Below are 18,001 nucleotides of genomic sequence, written 5' to 3'. Positions count from 1 at the left end.
AACAAAAACAACATCTGTGTACTGTTACAGCTGCAGAGCTTGTTGCCGTGAGATTGAAACTGCCCCTTTGCTCTTCAGGCACATTTTGTACGCAGCTGAAAAATTAGGGTTTCAATTCAGGTAACGCACCTCATTCTGAAGCAACAGAACACTGAGTTCCACACCCTTGATCCCAATACAAATCAATCAAATTTCAGTCAAATGTTATTTTTATAGCACATTTCAGTAGCAAGGCATTTCAAAGTGCTTTACATCATAACAAACACAAAAACACAAAGTGATAGAATCAATAATCAAAACATTACATTAAGTCAAGTGCCATTAAATTCGTAACTGATTATGTTTCAAATGCAATTCTAAACAAGTGGGTTTTTAGTTGAGATTTAAAGGAAGTAAGTGTTACAGTGTTTTACAGTTTTCTGGACGTTTGTTCCTAATTTTTGTTTATTTTCATCTGATTAGGTTTATTTGATAGGGACACATTAACATAGACAAACTGAATAACGCGGCAGTCCCATGCTCATGTCATGGTGCTTATAGCTTAAGCTAATGTGCAGCACTTGTTCCTACCTGGGCTTTTTTAAACAGTGTATCTGAAAACTACGAGGCAATTTATGGTACATAAAAGCTGGATGCTGTTTCTCCATGTTTAAATATCCATCCATCCATTTTTTGTACACCCTTGTCCCTAGTGGGGTTGGGAAGGGTGCTGGTGCCTATCTCCAGCAAACTTTTCAGGCGAGAGGCGGGATACACCCTGGACAGGTCGCCAGTCTGTCACAGGGCACCATGTTTAAACAAACACAAGTATTTTAAAGTCTATTTTCTGAGCTACAGGGAGACAGTGTAAGGACTTTAAAACTGGGGTGATATGTTCTGTCTTCCTGGTTTTAGTCAGAACACCAGCAGCAGCGTTCTGAATCAGCTAAAGCTCCTCCATCCTCCATGGAGGATTGATTTTTTTTAGGCAGACCTGAGAAGATACTGCTGCAGTAATCAATGTAACTAAAGAAAAATTATGAGTTTCTCTAGATCTCGCTGAGACATTAGTCCTCTAATCCTGGAAATGTTCTTCAGGTGATAGAAGGCCGACTTTGTAACTGTCTTTATATGACTCTGAAGGTTCAGATCAGAGTTCATCACTACACCCAGATTTTAGGTCTGATCGCTGGTTTTCAGTTGTAGTAACTGAAGCTGTGCAATCTAGATCATTTCTAAGATAATCGTTTTCTAAGATAACTTCAGTTTTGTTTCTGTTCAGTTGGAAGACGTTTTGGCACATCTACACATTTATTTGTTCTCTGCATCTGTTCAGTGACTGGATGGGTTCAGAGTCAAAATCGAAATGTAGAGCTGATATGTAGATATGGTGGCTAATCTTATTTCCTGTTAAGCACTTTGAACTGCCTGGTTGCTGAAAATGAGCTATGCAAGTAAAATGACCTTGCCTTACCTTATAACCTGAGTTAGCAGGAGCATAGATATTAGATAAAATTAAATACCATACAATTTTATACTAAATATAAATATGATGATACTACAAGGAGTAGAAACTGCAAGGATGCACTGCTCATTGAACTAAAATATACTGTAAAATCTATTGGAAATATAGAGGATCCATGAAAAATATCCTTGTATGAAACAAAAGCTTTGCTGCTTTTTGCCATATTAACTGCAACTCCTCAAATGAAGGCATCTTCCTGCTTTTTCAGTCAAGCTGCTGCATTTTTTCTGTGCTTAATTTGATCAAGACAACTTCAGCAAAATGTACTTCGGGAAACAAATACTCAGATCTTGTAGTTTTTGGTTAAAACCTTACAATCACTTGCAGTCTGATGTGTTAACATGCAGTCACATTTCTGTAAAGAAATTCTAACTCTAAAAATAGCCTAGGGTTGCCCCTGGGCACAACCCACATGCTCAGAAATCTGCTTAACCCACAAATTTCCATGATAAGTGTTGCAGCATCTCAGGCTGTTCTTGCCTGTTCTCACACTGCAGCTGATTTCAAAGATGCAGTATAATGCAAAATTGACTTTTTGAGCTCATGTTATTTTCTCATCAAAAACATACCTGGAGTGTTGTTTTGATTTTTTTCATGCCTCCTTGAGAAATCCTTGAATCTCCCGTGGCAACCATTCTGAGTGAAACCCTTGCATTCACAAAGTGATGTATTTTCCATGCAGCTCCTCGTTATGAGGTAGCTTCCGCCTCACGAACCGCCCCTCCTCCCACAACTCCCCCACTCAGCTCCTTCAGACTAGCCAGAAGCAATTAGCAAATACCTAGAAGAACTGAGTATTACAGGGCAATGCTGGTAAAAATAGTGTTAAAGGGTTAATTGGAAAAAGAAAGAGCTTCTTTTTTCCCTCCTAACTTTGAATGGTTTTAACAAATTGCATATTCAGAAGATTATCATCATATTGTACAAATAAAACAAACTGTACAACTTCCTTTATAACATAATGGTAAAAACTCAAAAAACAGACAAGCACGTCAAGGCAATATAAAGAGAGAAAAAACACTTTTTCAAATAAAGCACAGAATTAGTTATGTTTTTATACATCTGAGTGTAAAAATAAAGTAAAATAAAGAGCAGAAGAGAAGGAACCTTCAGAAAATATAGATCAAAAGTACATTTATTGAAACTTAAGAAAAGAGGAAAAGAAACGTGAATAAATCAATAATAACAGTAATAGAAGCTAATCTGGTATAGAGGAAAAGCTAGCTCATTTAGCCAACTGTTGTAGTGAAGTGTGTAAATTGCTCAGAAGAGCTGCGCAGTGACATCCTAATCTTCTTAAAGTTAGGAAAATATCTCAGCCAGTAAGAAAAGATCCCAAACAAGGCCAGACTATGAGCTTCTTAAAGAGACAGAGGCCCAATTTCAAGACGTTAATTTGCTTACATTTCTTTAAAGTTACGCTTAACATTTTCATAACAACTGAAGGTTACATTCTTGACTGTGCTATAAAATCCCACTATGTTCTTGGAAAGTATAGCACTGGCCCTTTAAATGGACCTTGGGTTCATATCTGTGTCCTGCTTTCTCAGGGTGTAGCCTGGTTTAGTGACTCACCACTTCCGACTTTGATGCAGGATCGATTAAACTACAATAAAACCATGATGTCAAACTTTAATAAATAAAGAAAAGAAAACGAAAATCCTCTCGAATGTCTTTGAGAGATTTGATTTATTTAGATAATCTGCTGAAGGAGAGTGTGAAGAGGCCATTTGCTAAAAATAGAATAAAATCAGAAGATATAGGAGTCTAATAGTTGGTGATGATGATAATGGTGAGGGCTCTACTTAGAATTTGTGCGCGTCGCGGTGCGTCTCTGTGATGAACCAATGCGCATCTCCCAGTTCGCACTGCATCAGCTGCCAGCGCAGGCTCAGAGTGGACGTCACAGCTCTCGCTCTCTCTATCTCTCTATCTCTCTCTCCTCACCTTCCCCTTCACGTCCCTTTTTTCCTCCCCTCCTCTTATTCCACCGGAGCATCTCTCTCCTTCTGCTCTCCTTTCCTTCTCCACCGCCCACTTCTTCCCAGCCATTGATCCCGACCACTCACCGCACCGCCGTCTCATCATCGCATTGCCCCGCTGCGCTTTTCCGCATTTTTCTTTTTTTTTTTTTTAACTATTTTTTTTTATTCTTTTTTTTTTTTCAAGGGGACGAAAACCGGAACGTTTTTATTTTTTATTTTATTTTATCTTTCCTGGACTACACAAACTTTCCCCCCACCCCAGGCCTCCCTCCTCATCACCATGGCGAGCACCGAGGATAAAGCGGCCAGCAAGGAGAGCCCGTCCAGCTGGAAGGACTCCATCTACAACCCGAGGACCGGGGAGCTGCTGGGTCGCACAGCCGGCAGCTGGGGTAAGGATGCACCCCTGCGTCCGGTGTCCTCCTCCTGTCCGATATTAAACCTGTGCAGCCTGACTTGTCTATTATTGTTATTATTATTATTGATTTGTGTGCGTGGATGGCTGAATGAAGGTGACTGTGAGGCTGAGTTAGCACTGAGCCATCCGAGGCCCGCATGGAGGTGAAGGATGGTCTAAAGGTGTGCCCAGGTCTCCTCTTGCTGCGTGAGACTAGATTTTCAAACAGATATAATTTATGATATGTATCTGCAGAGGACCCCCCCCCCCCCCCATGACTAAGCTGCTTCCTTCCCAAATAATCAGGTCCTGCTGAATTCCTCAGCTGCATCAAAGCTGATCAGGATGTAGATTTTTTTTATGTAACGCTTGCTTCTCCCCAGGCTGAGGTGGTAACCCCCCCCCACCCCAACACACACACACACACACACACACACACACTGTTCCCCTCACTGCAGCCGGCTCCTATAGGCTGGTGTCGGCTTCAGTCAGGCTGCCTGGGCCCCCGTGCTGCTGTGCAGTGGGATGCTCCATTGCAGTTGCATGGCCGCCCACATTAGCATGCCTGTCAAGGTCAAATGGGATTCCCTCTCTCTTCTTTCTCTGTCTTTCTCGCACTGGACAGGTGCATTGTGGGATACTGCTGGAGAGCAATGAGGGGGAAAAAAGATAGGAGGGGTGGGGGTTTGTGGGGAGGGGGGGCTGTCCCCCCCCCTCCCCACTTTCTTTTGGTCCACTTAAAGGGCATCTCTGAGGTGCTGGTGAACCATTTTGATTCTGATGTTTCCTCGCTTTACAGCAGCGAAAAACTGCTGAAAAGTTGGGGAGGGGGTGGAGGGGGGGGGCTTGAGGAAAAATACACCTGTGATTGTCAGAGGTAGTGGATTTAAAATGGTGTCGCTCAAGTGGGTAATTCTGTAGAACCGCAGCGCACCGAGGCACGTCCCACATCATGCTCGACCCTCTGCCTCCATAGAAACAAACTTTAATGTTCCGCAGAGAGAAGATTCAGCAGCATCATGGTTCACACAACAAAAGTAAAAAATAATATATTAAAAACCAAGACTGCAACAATAATAGTAGTAGTAGTAGTATTAATAATAATAGTAATAAAAACATACAGTATTGTTACTGTATGTTATTATTTTCTGTAATAACTGCACAGAAAATACTGTGCACTTAAAATAAAACATTTAGACATCACTTTTCACATATTCAGTGTGCCTGTACATTATGTACATTTTTGGAAAAGAGACCGACAATTTACACTGCAGTACATCAGTGCAGGAAAAAACAGATGTGCAACAGCAGCGGAAATGTTATTGAAAGGGGCAGCATTATGTAAAATCAACTGTTTTGAGCTTCACATGATGTTACAATGTTATTCCCTCGTCGAAAACACACCTGGAGTTTTGCTTTGATTAAAGGATGTTTGAGAAATCCTTTAATCTCCCGTAGCAACCATTCAGCTGTGCAAAACGCCTGGTTGGACCTAGCTCTGCCTTCGAGGACGAAACTCCTCCTCAGAGCTGCAGTTTCCATGCCTCCCCTCCCCAGCTCAGCTCCTTCAGACTAGCCAGCAGCAATTAGCAAACACCTGGTGGAACTCGGCAACTGCTGAGCTCTTTATAGGAGCTACTTCTCAGCGAAACGCTGGCAAAAACGTTAAAGTTTTAGTGGAGGAGCCATGTTGTGATGACTTTCTGAAGGCGGAGTTTCAGAGACAGAGGCCCAATTTCATATAGCGTTAAATTACAAAGTCAAATTTATTTTAAGTCATACTTGGTCAATATGGCATGTCTATAACAACTGAAGGTGACATCCATCCATCTATGTTGTTCCGCTTATCCGGGGTTGTCGGTAGCAGCCTATGTAGGGAAACCCAGACTTCCCCTAAGGTGACATAGTTACTTACGTAATTGTTTTGTAAAAGGATACTCTGTGGCTGGAGAACACATAATACTGACCCTATAAAAACGTTCTGTGTGTCCCACTGACCTGCAGCCCTCATCCTGCTCTTCTACCTGGTCTTCTACTGCTTCCTGGCCGGCATGTTCGCCCTCACCATGTGGGTGATGCTGCTCACGCTGGACGACTACGTGCCGAAGTACAGGGACCGCATCCCCAGTCCAGGTCAGTGTCCTCCAGCTCCACTTAAAGGTCTGGCACCACCATCTGCTACAAGCGGCCATGTTTTCTCTTTGAGGCATGCATTATTCATGCTCCTCCGGCTTAGACGCCCTCACTGTAAAGTCCTACTTTATATTGCTGCTTTTTGCATTGATCTGTTTGGAAGTCTCTTCCTGAGTGGTAACTAGAATAGGAACGGCTCAGTGGATGCTTCCTCTAATAGCCGTGTTTTGGTTTCACTCTCACGTTCTGATTATTCCACTCGACGCCTCTGTTTTGCAGGTCTGGCGATCCGGCCAAACTCTTTGGACATCTCCTTCAACAGATCTGATCCGCAGAAGTATTCGCAGTATGTCCGAAACCTGGAGTCTTTCCTTCAGAGTGAGTGCGCTCCAAGCCGATGAATTACACACAAAAACAAAAGATCTGCAGGTGAACAAGTAGCTGTCCTTTGTTTTTGCGGACTTGGATCTGAGCAGACCTCTGTCCACGTCATGTCTCTGTCAGGATATAATGACACGGAGCAGGAGGGGAACACGGACTGTTCTCCAGGAGAGTACACCCTGCGGCAGGAAGGGGAAGGATTGTCGCAGAAAGCGTGCCGCTTCAGGAGGGCGCTCCTGAGTTTCTGCTCCGGCCTGTCTGACACTAACTTCGGATACCATGAAGGAAAACCCTGTGTGCTGCTCAAAATGAACAGGGTACCAAACGGCTTTCATGGCAAAGCCTGCCTTTTATAGCTGCTCACAGAAGTATACTTCACCTTTAAAAATTTTCACATCTTGTTAGACTACAACTGTAAAACGTTCATGTGTTTCATTGGGAGTTTATGTGATGCACTGTTTGGATGACGCTGGTCAACAGCCAAATAATCGTCTTGGGTTTTTCAACTGTCATTTTGATGTGCTGATTCCAAAAATCACATTCCTGTTGCTCCATCAGATCAACTTTCTGAACTATGGAGCAACATGAGCATCAAAATGGATGATTGTTCTCATATATGGAGAATCTGGGATCAGTGAGTTATGAGCAGGAGGAGAGATTTCATCAGGACAGAAAAGAGATGGAGAATTTTACACAATGAAGACGTAAAGTTCAATTCATATGTACTTATCCTTATCAGTCTTTATTATTCAGTTCACAGAAATCCAAGTTTGCAACATCTAGAAAAAACCTTTTTAGGATGAGAAATATTAATGGGAATCAACTGATAATGTGACAAAATTTTATCAATTTAGTCAAAAGATCAAATTTCTCTAAATCAAATTAGAACAAAAACCTTACCTGATTGAGAAAAATGGATGTCAGTTTTGGATTCAGCGTTGCAAAATAGATCTGATTCAGTTGAAGAAACATGGACAACTTCCCAAAAATATTTTTTAACCCAGTGTAAAGAATTGATTAAAACTACTTATTAATTTTTTTATTTTTTTTTAGCGTTCATAGCGCCACAAACACAAATTCTGCTTTTGAAAAACGTTCCCATTTTTCAGTGGCTTTGTCAGGACGCCACATATCACTAAACTGCACCCAGTAAATTTAATCATGTTTTCAAATTTACTGGAATATGTGGAACTCTGGAGAACGTAGTGAATTACAATAATGTCAGTTTTGTTTTTTAAAATTAATGCAATTTTATCAAGACAGCAGTTAATCTAAATCCTTAAGAAATTTTCACAATAAATGATAAACGATACCATAAATGACCACTCCCATGACAGACTACCGCAGATAACTGCAGTGTGCCAAAAAATTTAACATTTTGGTCTTAATGCAAACTGCTGTGTGATGGAAAAACTAAAACTGCACATCCTCCTGAATGCAGCCTCCTATTGTGAAGCATGGTGGTGGCAGTCTCATGCCGTGGGAATATTTCTTCTTCAGCAGGAATAGAGAAGCTGGCCAGAGTTGAACGGAATATGAATGCAGTTAAATGCAGAGCAACACTGGAAAATACAAATAAAAATAGAAAACTGTGAGAGACTGTGAGAAAGTAGAGAGCTACATGGTTCAGATCCAAGCTTGTTTATGTCTTAGAATAGCCCAGTCAAAGTCTAAATCTGTGCGATGGCTTTAAATAGCTTTTTATGAATGCTCTCCATGCAATCTGATGGAGTTTGAGATATTGTGCGAAAAAACTGGGACACAAATGTTATGTTATGGAAGTATAAAGCTGGCAGAGACATGCCCTGATGGATTTTGCAGCTAATATAAAATAAAAGGTATGGGATGCTGTAAAGTCAAAAATTAGGAGCAATAATTTGGATTATTTAGCCAGTCATACGAAAACAAATCATATTTTCAGCATTTAGCTCCATATGTCACCTGAAACTAAATATTTAGCTCCAAATCAGATATTTTGCTAACACACATATATTTAGTTTGAGGCTAAATATTTAGTAAACAAGCTAAAAGCTTTTGCTTTAAACCTAATAATTAGCTACAAACTAAATATTTCTTTAGTGAGCCAAATTTTTATTTTGTTTGGAGCTAAGTATTTAGTCATATTTTCAGCATTTAGCTCCAAACTACATATTGAGCTAAATACTTAACTGTTAGCCTCAAATTACACAATTAAATCTAAACTAAATACTTATTTAGCAGGACAAATTCCTAGTTTGGAGTTAAATATTTATTTAGGAAGCTAAATTTTTAGCTTCCAACTAAATCCAAATATTCCAAACCAAATATTTAGCCTCAAATCACACAACTAGCTCCAAACAATTTATTTATTTAGCAATCTAAGCATATAGCTTGAAGCTAAATATTAATTTACAAAGATTAATATTTAGTTTGAAACCAGATAGTTACTTTGAAGATAAATATTTAGTTAACAAGCTAAATATTTGGCTTCAAATTAAATATTTAGCCTCAATATAAATCTGTAGCCCCTATATTTAGTTTATAAATGAGACATTTATCTTGGTAATTAGATATTTAGTTTTAAACTATAACATTTATAGATGAATGAATAACATGGTGAAAATATGACTGACAAATTAACCCGCATTTTGTTTCTTATGACAGGCTGATTAACCCAGATTATTGATGTTAACCTTTGAATGTGTAGCTTTAGCAGCATCCCACAGCATAGCCTCTGCAATGTGTCTGATCAACAGGATTTTTAGATTTCATTCTTTTATTTTTATCTGTAGAAATCTTTGAAAACCACATATGTCATTTTCCTTCCACTTCCACATAGGATCCTAATAAGCTATGCTGTCCCTTTTGTCACATTGTGTAGCTGCAATATGACAAATCGTAACAACAAGTATGAATATGTTTATGAGCTCAGGCTCCTAAATGATTTGATTTGTTTGTAACAGTGCAGCGCCCTGACAGTGACCCTCCTCCCGTGTCTCTGCCTTCACAGATCATTGGCCTGAAGCCCAGCGGGGATCCCTACATCAACTGCACTGTCAAAGTAAAAACAAAAATTAGAGCATTTCATGTGCAACTCTCTTGTATGTGTATTTGTGTCTTTTTAGTTCTTCCATTGAAAACAAAACATATTTATTACCACTGTGGATTTAATATTTCCTTTGTTAATCTTTCATATTTTCCCCTTTTTTTTCTTTATTTTTGTGTGTCTCATGTCTTTTTGCATGCTGTCACTGACGTCTTTAGGGTAAGACGGTTATGTGAATTATCAGGATAAGGCCAGTAGGAGTAAGAACACATTTCTGTTATGTAACGGGTCATTACGTGGGCGCCTCGAAAACCCATCTTAGTGGCATTTTAGAGTTTATTTTTAGCCTAACCGGTGTCGTTCTTTTACCCTGGAAATGTCACTTTTTTCAGACTAAACACAGAACAATCTCATTTAACTAATTCATTCAAATCTCTTTGCCTCGACCTCAGAGGGATGCTGCTTTTGCTTGCTCATGTCCTGTGTCACGTTGTCTTAAAAACATTTCCCATTTGCTTTTAATTGAACTCTAAACTTGCTTGTATCCAGTGAGAAATTTAAACCTACATGTATTCTTCCCTGCAGAAAGAGAACCCGATCCAAATGCACTATTTCCCCAAAGAGGGACGCTTTGACAAGATGTATTTCCCCTACTATGGCAAGAAAGCCCATGTAAGTGTCTTATCTTCAAAGGTGCATGTCAATGTATCTAAGAATATGTCTTACATGAGGCAATGAAATGCATTTTATGAAACATCAAATCTTGCCACACACTGATGTTCACCTGTTCTTACAGTGTGTGTAGGAGGGAGGGTGTGAACTGTGTTGCGATGTGTTACTTTTGCAGCGATGTCACCATCGTCTTTCTGATGTTTAGCAATTACCTGATGAAATCGCTTACAGGCTCTTTACACAATTTATTAGCGGGTGAATATTTATTCACTGAATTCATCAAGACGGTCAGAGCCACTGTGATTTTTCTAAATGTTGATGTGACTAAGTATTCGTCAGTGCAGACAGAGCGTCAGCATAGCTTTGCTTGTTCATTGGGTCGTTCCTCCAACATTTTAGTAGCACTTCCTCAGCAGAAGCATTGCACCTAAAACCAGACATTTACACATGCTCTACTGTATTAAAAGATTTTTTTTCCACTCGTTAAGTCACCCTGAAGGATAACCAAAACAAATTTTTTATTTCATTAGAGCCACAATGATGTATTTTTTTATGTTAAACAATATTAAAATCAGAAGTTTGCATATATTTCCCTTTGAAAGTGTGTGACTCAGTTCAAATGTTTCCGTTGTCCTCCCACAAACTCATCACGATTCATTTCTCCAAAATATGAACTGGTGTAACTGAGGAAGGTTTGTAGGTCACTTCAGAACATTGACTTTGTTGTATTTAAGGTGCTTTTGTAGCTAATTTGTAGTAATTATCAACAAATTAGCTTTTGTAGCTAATATGGCAGTGTGTCCATTTGGAAAACTCACTTCCACACAACCTCTAACTTCCTGATTGACGTCATCAGATATATGGCTTCAATATTTCCTCATAATTGGGAAATATCTATTAAGATTATTGTGAAATGCATCAATAATCTTGAAGCAACAAAGCACCAACATCATGATGTTGCTACTTCCATACTTCCCAGTTGGGATGGTGTTCCCAGGCTTACAAGCCTCCCACATATTCCTCCTGATGTAACCATGACCGTTATGGCAACACAGTTACACTGTAGTTTCACCAGTCCACTGGACGCGTCGCCAGAAATTCAGGTCTTTGTCTCTGAGTGCACCGGCAAACTGTAATCTATCTGTTTTGCTTTGTTGCTTTTTGAATAACGGCTGCACTGATTGGCCTTTCCGGCTCTATGAATGGCCTTTTCACTTGGGCTTTGGTTTTGTTCTGCGTCTATCACCCTTAAAGACGTTCAACTCTGGGACACAGACACAGGGGAGTCTTCCTGAACATTTTGATGTCGAGACGTCCCAGTGTTCAGAACGGTGTGCATGGCAACTTCAGGCATCTGAAAGTTGCACCAAACGAGGAACAGAGACGTGGAGTTCCACAGTCGTAGCAGTTTATAAAGCCATCGTCATGATGGTGGACTCAGATTACTGAAAGGCATCGTAAAGTTAGCGTATGCAAACGTCAGAGTTTTAAGAAATGATAAGGGTTTTAAAAATCTTTATTCTTCTCTCATTATTCTGTCATTTGAGACAGAATGATGGAAATCCTACCAAGTATTTTTGGTCCAGTTTTTAGTTCAAATATCAGTACACTTGAAATAAGACAAAAAAATAACTTATAAGTCACTTTTTAGTAAGATGCTTATTTCAAGTAAATAATTATTTAATGGTGAAAAGTACTTGTTCCAAAGGCAGATTATTTCACTTATAATAAAGTTATAAGTTAATTTATCTGCCAATGGAACTGGCCTTTATATCTTGCTAAAAAGTTACTTTTAAGTTAGTTTGTTTTATTTCAAGTGTATTAATTAAGTGTATTATTTGCAATAGAAATTAGACCCAAAATGCTTGGTAAGATTTGGTGTTTTTGCAGCGTGTACATGTTGTCTATATATGGTGAAGTGTGTGACACAGCGTGAGCTGAAATGCAGCACAGATGAAGTTTTTCTCAAACTGTGGTCTGCGAGCGCCTCCTAGTGTTCCATACGGTACTGCACATGAACGATCTTTATTTTGACGTGACGTGGGCTCAGTTAGCTTGCAAAAGGACTGTGTTTGAAAATAATAATAGATAAGTGGCTTAAGACCGGGTCACTCAGAAGAAAAGCTGAAGATATTAGTGGAAAGAAAACAATGTTAGGAATATTTAAACAATGCTACTTATATTTAATTTCCTTTTGGGATAAATAAAAGTTGTTTTTTTTTTTTAATTGATCAGAGAAATTTATGTCTGGAATATTTTTACATTTTTTGTAGAACCTTTGTTCTTAGAACATTATTATGATACATAGCATGCAACATGCACACAGATCATGGTCTGTGGCTGTGCTGAGTGACTTGGCAGTGAGCAGCGCTGCGCCCCACGCTGACTAACTGCATCTTAAAAAAACAATTATTTACATCGGGCTTTCTTTATGTTGAAAGAAAATGTTAGTTTCTGCCAAAGCAGCCGAAGTCTATTTTTCTTTTATTGTGCTACTAAATTACAAATAGACCTAAAATGTTATCAATGTACACAACACCTGTAGTAGAGAACAATTTACTTTTTGATTTCCATGTGTTTTCCGTTGTTGGAAAGCTTAAAATTCACACTCAGACAATTCAAAATGCCCCCAAGTATCGTTCATGATTTTGTCCTGGCCAGTCACATTTACAAAACACTTCCCTTCCTCATTGGAATGACCAAAGAAGACAACAATAAATGAGTTCAGAGACTAGCATTTTCAGTTCAGATTCTACTGAACTGATGTTGTTTTATTGTGGGAGCAATTGTGGGTTGAGTTTGAGAAACACTGCCCTGGTGACAGAACTGATGGACGAGCGTTTCCTCCCCGATGCAGGAGAACTACGTGGAGCCGCTGGTGGCTGTGAAGCTGCTGTTCACCAAGGAGGACTATAACAAGGAGCTGGCCGTGGAGTGCAAGGTGAACGGCTCCAACCTTCTAAACAACGACGACAGGGACAAGTTCCTGGGCCGCATCACCTTCCGGATCAAGGTGGTGGAGTAAAAAACAGAAAGGAATGGCGGAAGCGGATCGGGGGAGCGCACCTTGCCGGCCCCTGAATTTACAAAAAGGATTTGCGATTATGAAAAAAAAAAAAAAAAGGAATGAAGTGTCAAATATGTCACAAAGATTATTATTTTTTTCCTTTCTTTCTTTTCTGGATATGGTATCAATGTTTGACGCAGGTAAACGTTTGGGCCTCCAACAGAGGAAACTGGTTGGTGTCAGATGTTGCTGTGATGACCTTCCTGACCCTTCTTTCCATCTGATTTCTTGCTGATCTCCTCAGAACAAGTTTCTGAACCAGATCCTTTTCCATTTCCTGTTGCACCGTTCATCCTTTTCTCAGCTCAGATCCCATTTTTTCTTTTTTTTTAGTGCTGATGTGATTTAATAACCTATAGCCATTGGAGCCCAGCTATTTGGAGCTGTTGTGTGTAATTGCTGATACTTCTTTCTTTTCATTTGTGACCTTGCTCCTGTCAGGATGAGTGTGTTTCCACCTCTGAATCTGTGTGAAGGACCTCGTCACTTGCTGGTGTTGCGAGGACTTGGGATCTTGCTGTATGTAGAGCTGAAAAAGTAGAACCTGTCCAACGTATCTTTCATCTCAAAAGACTTCATCAAGACATACCTTGATACTCGAGTATAGCCAATGTATCCCTGTATATGAAATGCCAATTCCAAACGCCCTTTTAACTATAAATACATAGTGAACTTAAGCATATTTAGGGAACTATAGGTAGAAATTTGTCTTGCGGTGCACCAACCCGCAGACCAGTCTTGTGCCGTCCGTCTGTCTGTTTGTGTGTCTGCATGTGTGTTTGTCCGTTTGTCCATCCGTCTGTCTGCCTGTCTTCCTGTTTGTCCACCTCTTGCAGCCGATTGGGTGAGTCCCTCCAGGACTGGGCGAGCTGCGTTGCCCGGGGCGGCGGTGTGTGTGTGTGTGTGTGGACGGTGAGGGTTTGCTGTTTTGAGGCGGAGAGGAGCTGGAAGAGCATAGCGAGAAATAACTTCACTGCAATATGTACTGTATATCTCTACGTGATCTGTATATCTATCTGGGTCTCAAAGATTGTTTGTTAGCTTACTCTCTTCTTCAGCCTGTTTATCTGATTGTCTGCTGATCTATTACTCTTTAATGTACATATATATAAATATATATACACACACACATGCACAAACACACACAATATCTACCATATTTACCTAAGTCACACTGTATATTTGGCCACCAAACATAATGTCTGTGCACTGTAAAGAAATATAATTTAAGCAAAGATTTACAGAAGATTATCTTATTCAAAGCTATGTTTACACAGTCTTAAAAGGAACCCGTATTTAAAGGAACAACCTGTAACATCTCTTCAGGGTGCCTTAAGACCTGATGAAATAAATTGTGATTTTGAAGAAAAAAAGCCTAATAGTTTCCTGTGGTGTTTTGTTGTTGTTTCATGTCCATTTTAGCTTGTTTTTGACTTTGTAAAGTCAAGCATGTTAGCACGCTAACTTATTTACTTTAACGTTTATGTCACTGTAGACAATAATAACCCCGAATACTTCAGTGTTCCGTCTTATTAGGATATTGTCGGCATTTATTGAAGCCAATTCTCTTTTTAAGAAACAATGCCAAGCATCCTCCTCAAATAAACTGACAAGAAAAGGATGGAGAATCAAATGTTGGATTTTTGTTTTATGTTTAAGGAATATTGTTCACTTTTTCACTGACATAACAAAGCAATTTTTAATTTGAAAGACACACCTGCTTTTTTTATTTTTTATTTATCACGTACTCGCCTGATTTAAGCAGTACATCAGGTAAGATACTGTCTGCTTATGACTGATCAGCATATCCCCACTTAGAAATAAACTCACCCTTTTCTTTTTGAGTCATATTTAGTTTTTCCAAGTATCTTTTTTTTATTAATAATAGTATGATTGTCAGAGTGCTTGGGTTCCTCAAAGAGAGATTGGAAAGATTTCAAACATAATCATTATTTCTAGTAAGTTATTTCTAATCTTCTGAAAATTCTCTTACTTCCAGAGCCCTGTGTTATATGATGAAGCACGTGTAAAAGGTCGTCACGTAAGATTACCATAGAGATATGAATAGACGGAATGAAAAGGAAATTTTTATCTTCAGATAAGTTATTATTAATTGGGTGGTGGAAGTAATTGGACTGCAGATCGGATTTTTTCATAGATATAAATACGAGTTTTTTCTAATATATTTTCATTTTTATTATAGTACATTTTTGTGACCACATGGGGGCGCCAGAAACTCTGCTGACCAAGCAGTGACAGACAAGAAATTAATGGAAAGCATTGGACATACACCACCACCTTGGCGTTGATAGGGGTAAGACAAAGTTGATATCAATTTAAAGAGTAATATCATGAATATTTAACATGTAAACCTATATTATTTAACAGCATTCTTTGATAGGCTCATCTACAGCCAAAGCCTTGTTTCCTTGGCTGGCGTTTGTTAGTTTTGCAATAATCCATCACTGCTTCAATAATGTGATGTTATTTCTATAAACGTTGCTGGTAAATGGTCGGTGAGATAAGGATCATTATCCTGATAAAAAAAAAGAAACCATTTATGCAATTTTCAGAGCACAATCTGAAGCTACACTCTTCACATCATAATTCTATCAAAGTTGGACATGAACTAACCCTGACCTCTTCAGAAGACAACCATAAACATGACATGCGAGATTGTTTTCATATGCCACAATCAAAAACTTTAATGTATTTTGAGTAAAAAGATTATACAGGTTGTTCTCAGCATGAGAATAAAAATCTGAAGATTGTGTCTAGTAGAACCCTAACCTCCTGCTGCAGGCACAGCTGCAACATCTGGTTATTTATCTTGTGACTCTTGTGATTTGAAAAAATGGTTTTCCGTTGCAGTTTCTGTTTCAATGCAGCTGAAAAACCACCTCACCCAAGCGCAAAGATGGTCAATCTAAAACGTGATTTTTATTTATTTTGTTTTCATGTGTTTCCATTAAGCTAATTTAGATAGAACGGTCATGTTGGGCCTGGTAAGGAACCCTACCAGAGGCTGAACTTGGAGCTGAGACCAGAAAACATCAGGAACAGATGTAAAATAAGTCTGATCTTCTGTCTGCTCTGAGTCTTCATCACCTCCATCACCCATGAGGCTGCAGAAGCTCCGTCCTTCACTCTCAGCTGCAGCAACAGCAGCAGCAGCTCCTGCTAAATGTGAGATAATCTCCTGGGCTTTAGCTGCAGCAAGAATCCACCTTAACGTCTCCTAAGCTCTTACTGTCCTTGACTTGGACAGCAGTAAACAGCTGAAGTTGGAGATAAAAGCTTTTCCCACTTGGTATCTCAAGTTTCAATGAGGCCAATAAAATGTATCAACATTTTAACATATCCTTATTTAGGTGTTTTCTTTTTAAGTGTTGATCTTCAGCTTTGACAGGCAAATGATATTTCTTTTGAGTTTTTATTAATTTCTTCTCCCAACATGCAAAATAAAACGAATATCATCAACTTAAAGGTTTTGAATGATGCCGTTCCTTTTGGATTGATAAGATTATTACAACAAATTCAATGAATCAAATTATTTGGTGAACTTAAGTCAACCTTCCACATGCACACACAAATATTCTGATATGTGTCCCTCAACAACTTGTAGAAAATCCACATAATTTTCATAACCATCTCCTGACCCCATTCTGACTGGATAATTATCCATTCACCTTACAGGAACTGGCAGAACTCGGTTGATTTGATCGGTTTCCCTCCGCAGAGCTGGCTTTCAGACATAAACCATACATTTTCAACAAGATGGAGGTCAGTGCTATTCTATAAGCTTGGAGTTATCCTGCATTATCCAGCATAAAAGCAGTTTTGATGTGTGCTTGGGAGCATTCAAAAAATAAATTTGAAATGCTTTATTGATCCCAAAGAGAAATTACATTTAAACTGATGAATTAAATTGCCTGGATGCAGAGCAGGACCAAAGAGCAAAGCTAGAAGGAGGAAGTTCTAACCAGACAGCGATTTAAAGTGGAGATGCTAAAGCTAAAGCCAAGTCATATTATTGTGGAATATCCTCTCTGCTGCCCAGGTATTGAGCTGGACTGCAACAGTCTTCAGTCAGAAGCCTCTTCAGATTTGTTGCAAGTCTTGTTGCTCCTTTCTTCCCACAGCGTCATCATCCAGGATTCTCTGAAGATACTTGAATGATATGAGTTAGGACAATAAATTAATAAATCATTTTAATAACACAAACTGCATGACATAGTGAAGGAGGACAACTTCTGAGTTCTCTGACTACAATCAACAGCTAGATGTTTGAAACACTGATGCATCTGAATGTTCCAACAGCTCAGTGGTGCCAAACACACATCAAAAACTGGTATTTAGAAATGATGAAACAGGGTTAAGTTTTTGGTCAGGCACCAACCTCAGAATTATCGAAAGTCTGGCGTAAAATCTGTGTAAGTGCCAGGAAACTGACAGCGAGGCTGCTACCTTCCTATATGCAAATGTAGGTGTTTCTCCCACTTACTTTGATTCCTCCGGTAGAATTTCAACCTGGCCAATCAGTGAACAGATGGAGAAATCGTGAATGATGACGTCAGTTGCCTGTAGTTTAGTAATGGCAGAGAAGGGAGTGAACAAAGCCGTTCAGTCCATGTTGGCCACACCTCCAAATATTGAATCAACATAAACAGCCGCTTTGTCAGGATGGACACTTCTCTCTTCACAGTGGAGGATGGTTGTTTACAGCGCAGGTCATTTCCGGTAAGCTTCACAGCACACAACTAGTGAATTAAATACTCAGACAAACGTTAGTTATTGACTAGCTACCATTGGAAGCAGTCATTTCTCGACAGGCTAG

General features: G+C 39.3%; 1 protein-coding gene across 1 annotated transcript; it reads left to right on the top strand.

Annotated features, from left to right (window-relative positions):
* The first annotated feature begins 3,407 nt into the window (after nt 1-3,407).
* Nucleotides 3,408-14,537, top strand: LOC102220863 (sodium/potassium-transporting ATPase subunit beta-3-like). Its single transcript, XM_005802366.2, has 7 exons — nt 3,408-3,881; nt 5,891-6,019; nt 6,299-6,397; nt 6,524-6,717; nt 9,390-9,440; nt 10,011-10,097; nt 12,955-14,537. The coding sequence occupies exons 1-7, from the start codon at nt 3,770-3,772 to the stop codon at nt 13,120-13,122; spliced, it is 840 nt and encodes a 279-aa protein (XP_005802423.1). The 5' UTR covers nt 3,408-3,769; the 3' UTR covers nt 13,123-14,537.
* Nucleotides 14,538-18,001: the final 3,464 nt, after the last annotated feature.

The sequence above is a fragment of the Xiphophorus maculatus genome, chromosome 6 (genome assembly GCF_002775205.1).
Source record: "Xiphophorus maculatus strain JP 163 A chromosome 6, X_maculatus-5.0-male, whole genome shotgun sequence".
Classification (NCBI taxonomy): domain Eukaryota; kingdom Metazoa; phylum Chordata; class Actinopteri; order Cyprinodontiformes; family Poeciliidae; genus Xiphophorus; species Xiphophorus maculatus.
The sequence above is the reverse complement of the archived record's forward strand: the minus strand, read 5'-3'. Positions and strand labels throughout refer to the sequence as shown.

Bases quoted from the DNA above. Each gene is read 5' to 3' on its own strand.
- LOC102220863 (XM_005802366.2), top strand. From the start codon at position 3,770: ATGGCGAGCACCGAGGATAAAGCGGCCAGCAAGGAGAGCCCGTCCAGC. The intron at 9,441-10,010 runs GTAAAAACAAAA...TCTTCCCTGCAG, and splicing joins ACATCAACTGCACTGTCAAA to AAAGAGAACCCGATCCAAAT. The intron at 10,098-12,954 runs GTAAGTGTCTTA...TCCCCGATGCAG, and splicing joins ACTATGGCAAGAAAGCCCAT to GAGAACTACGTGGAGCCGCT.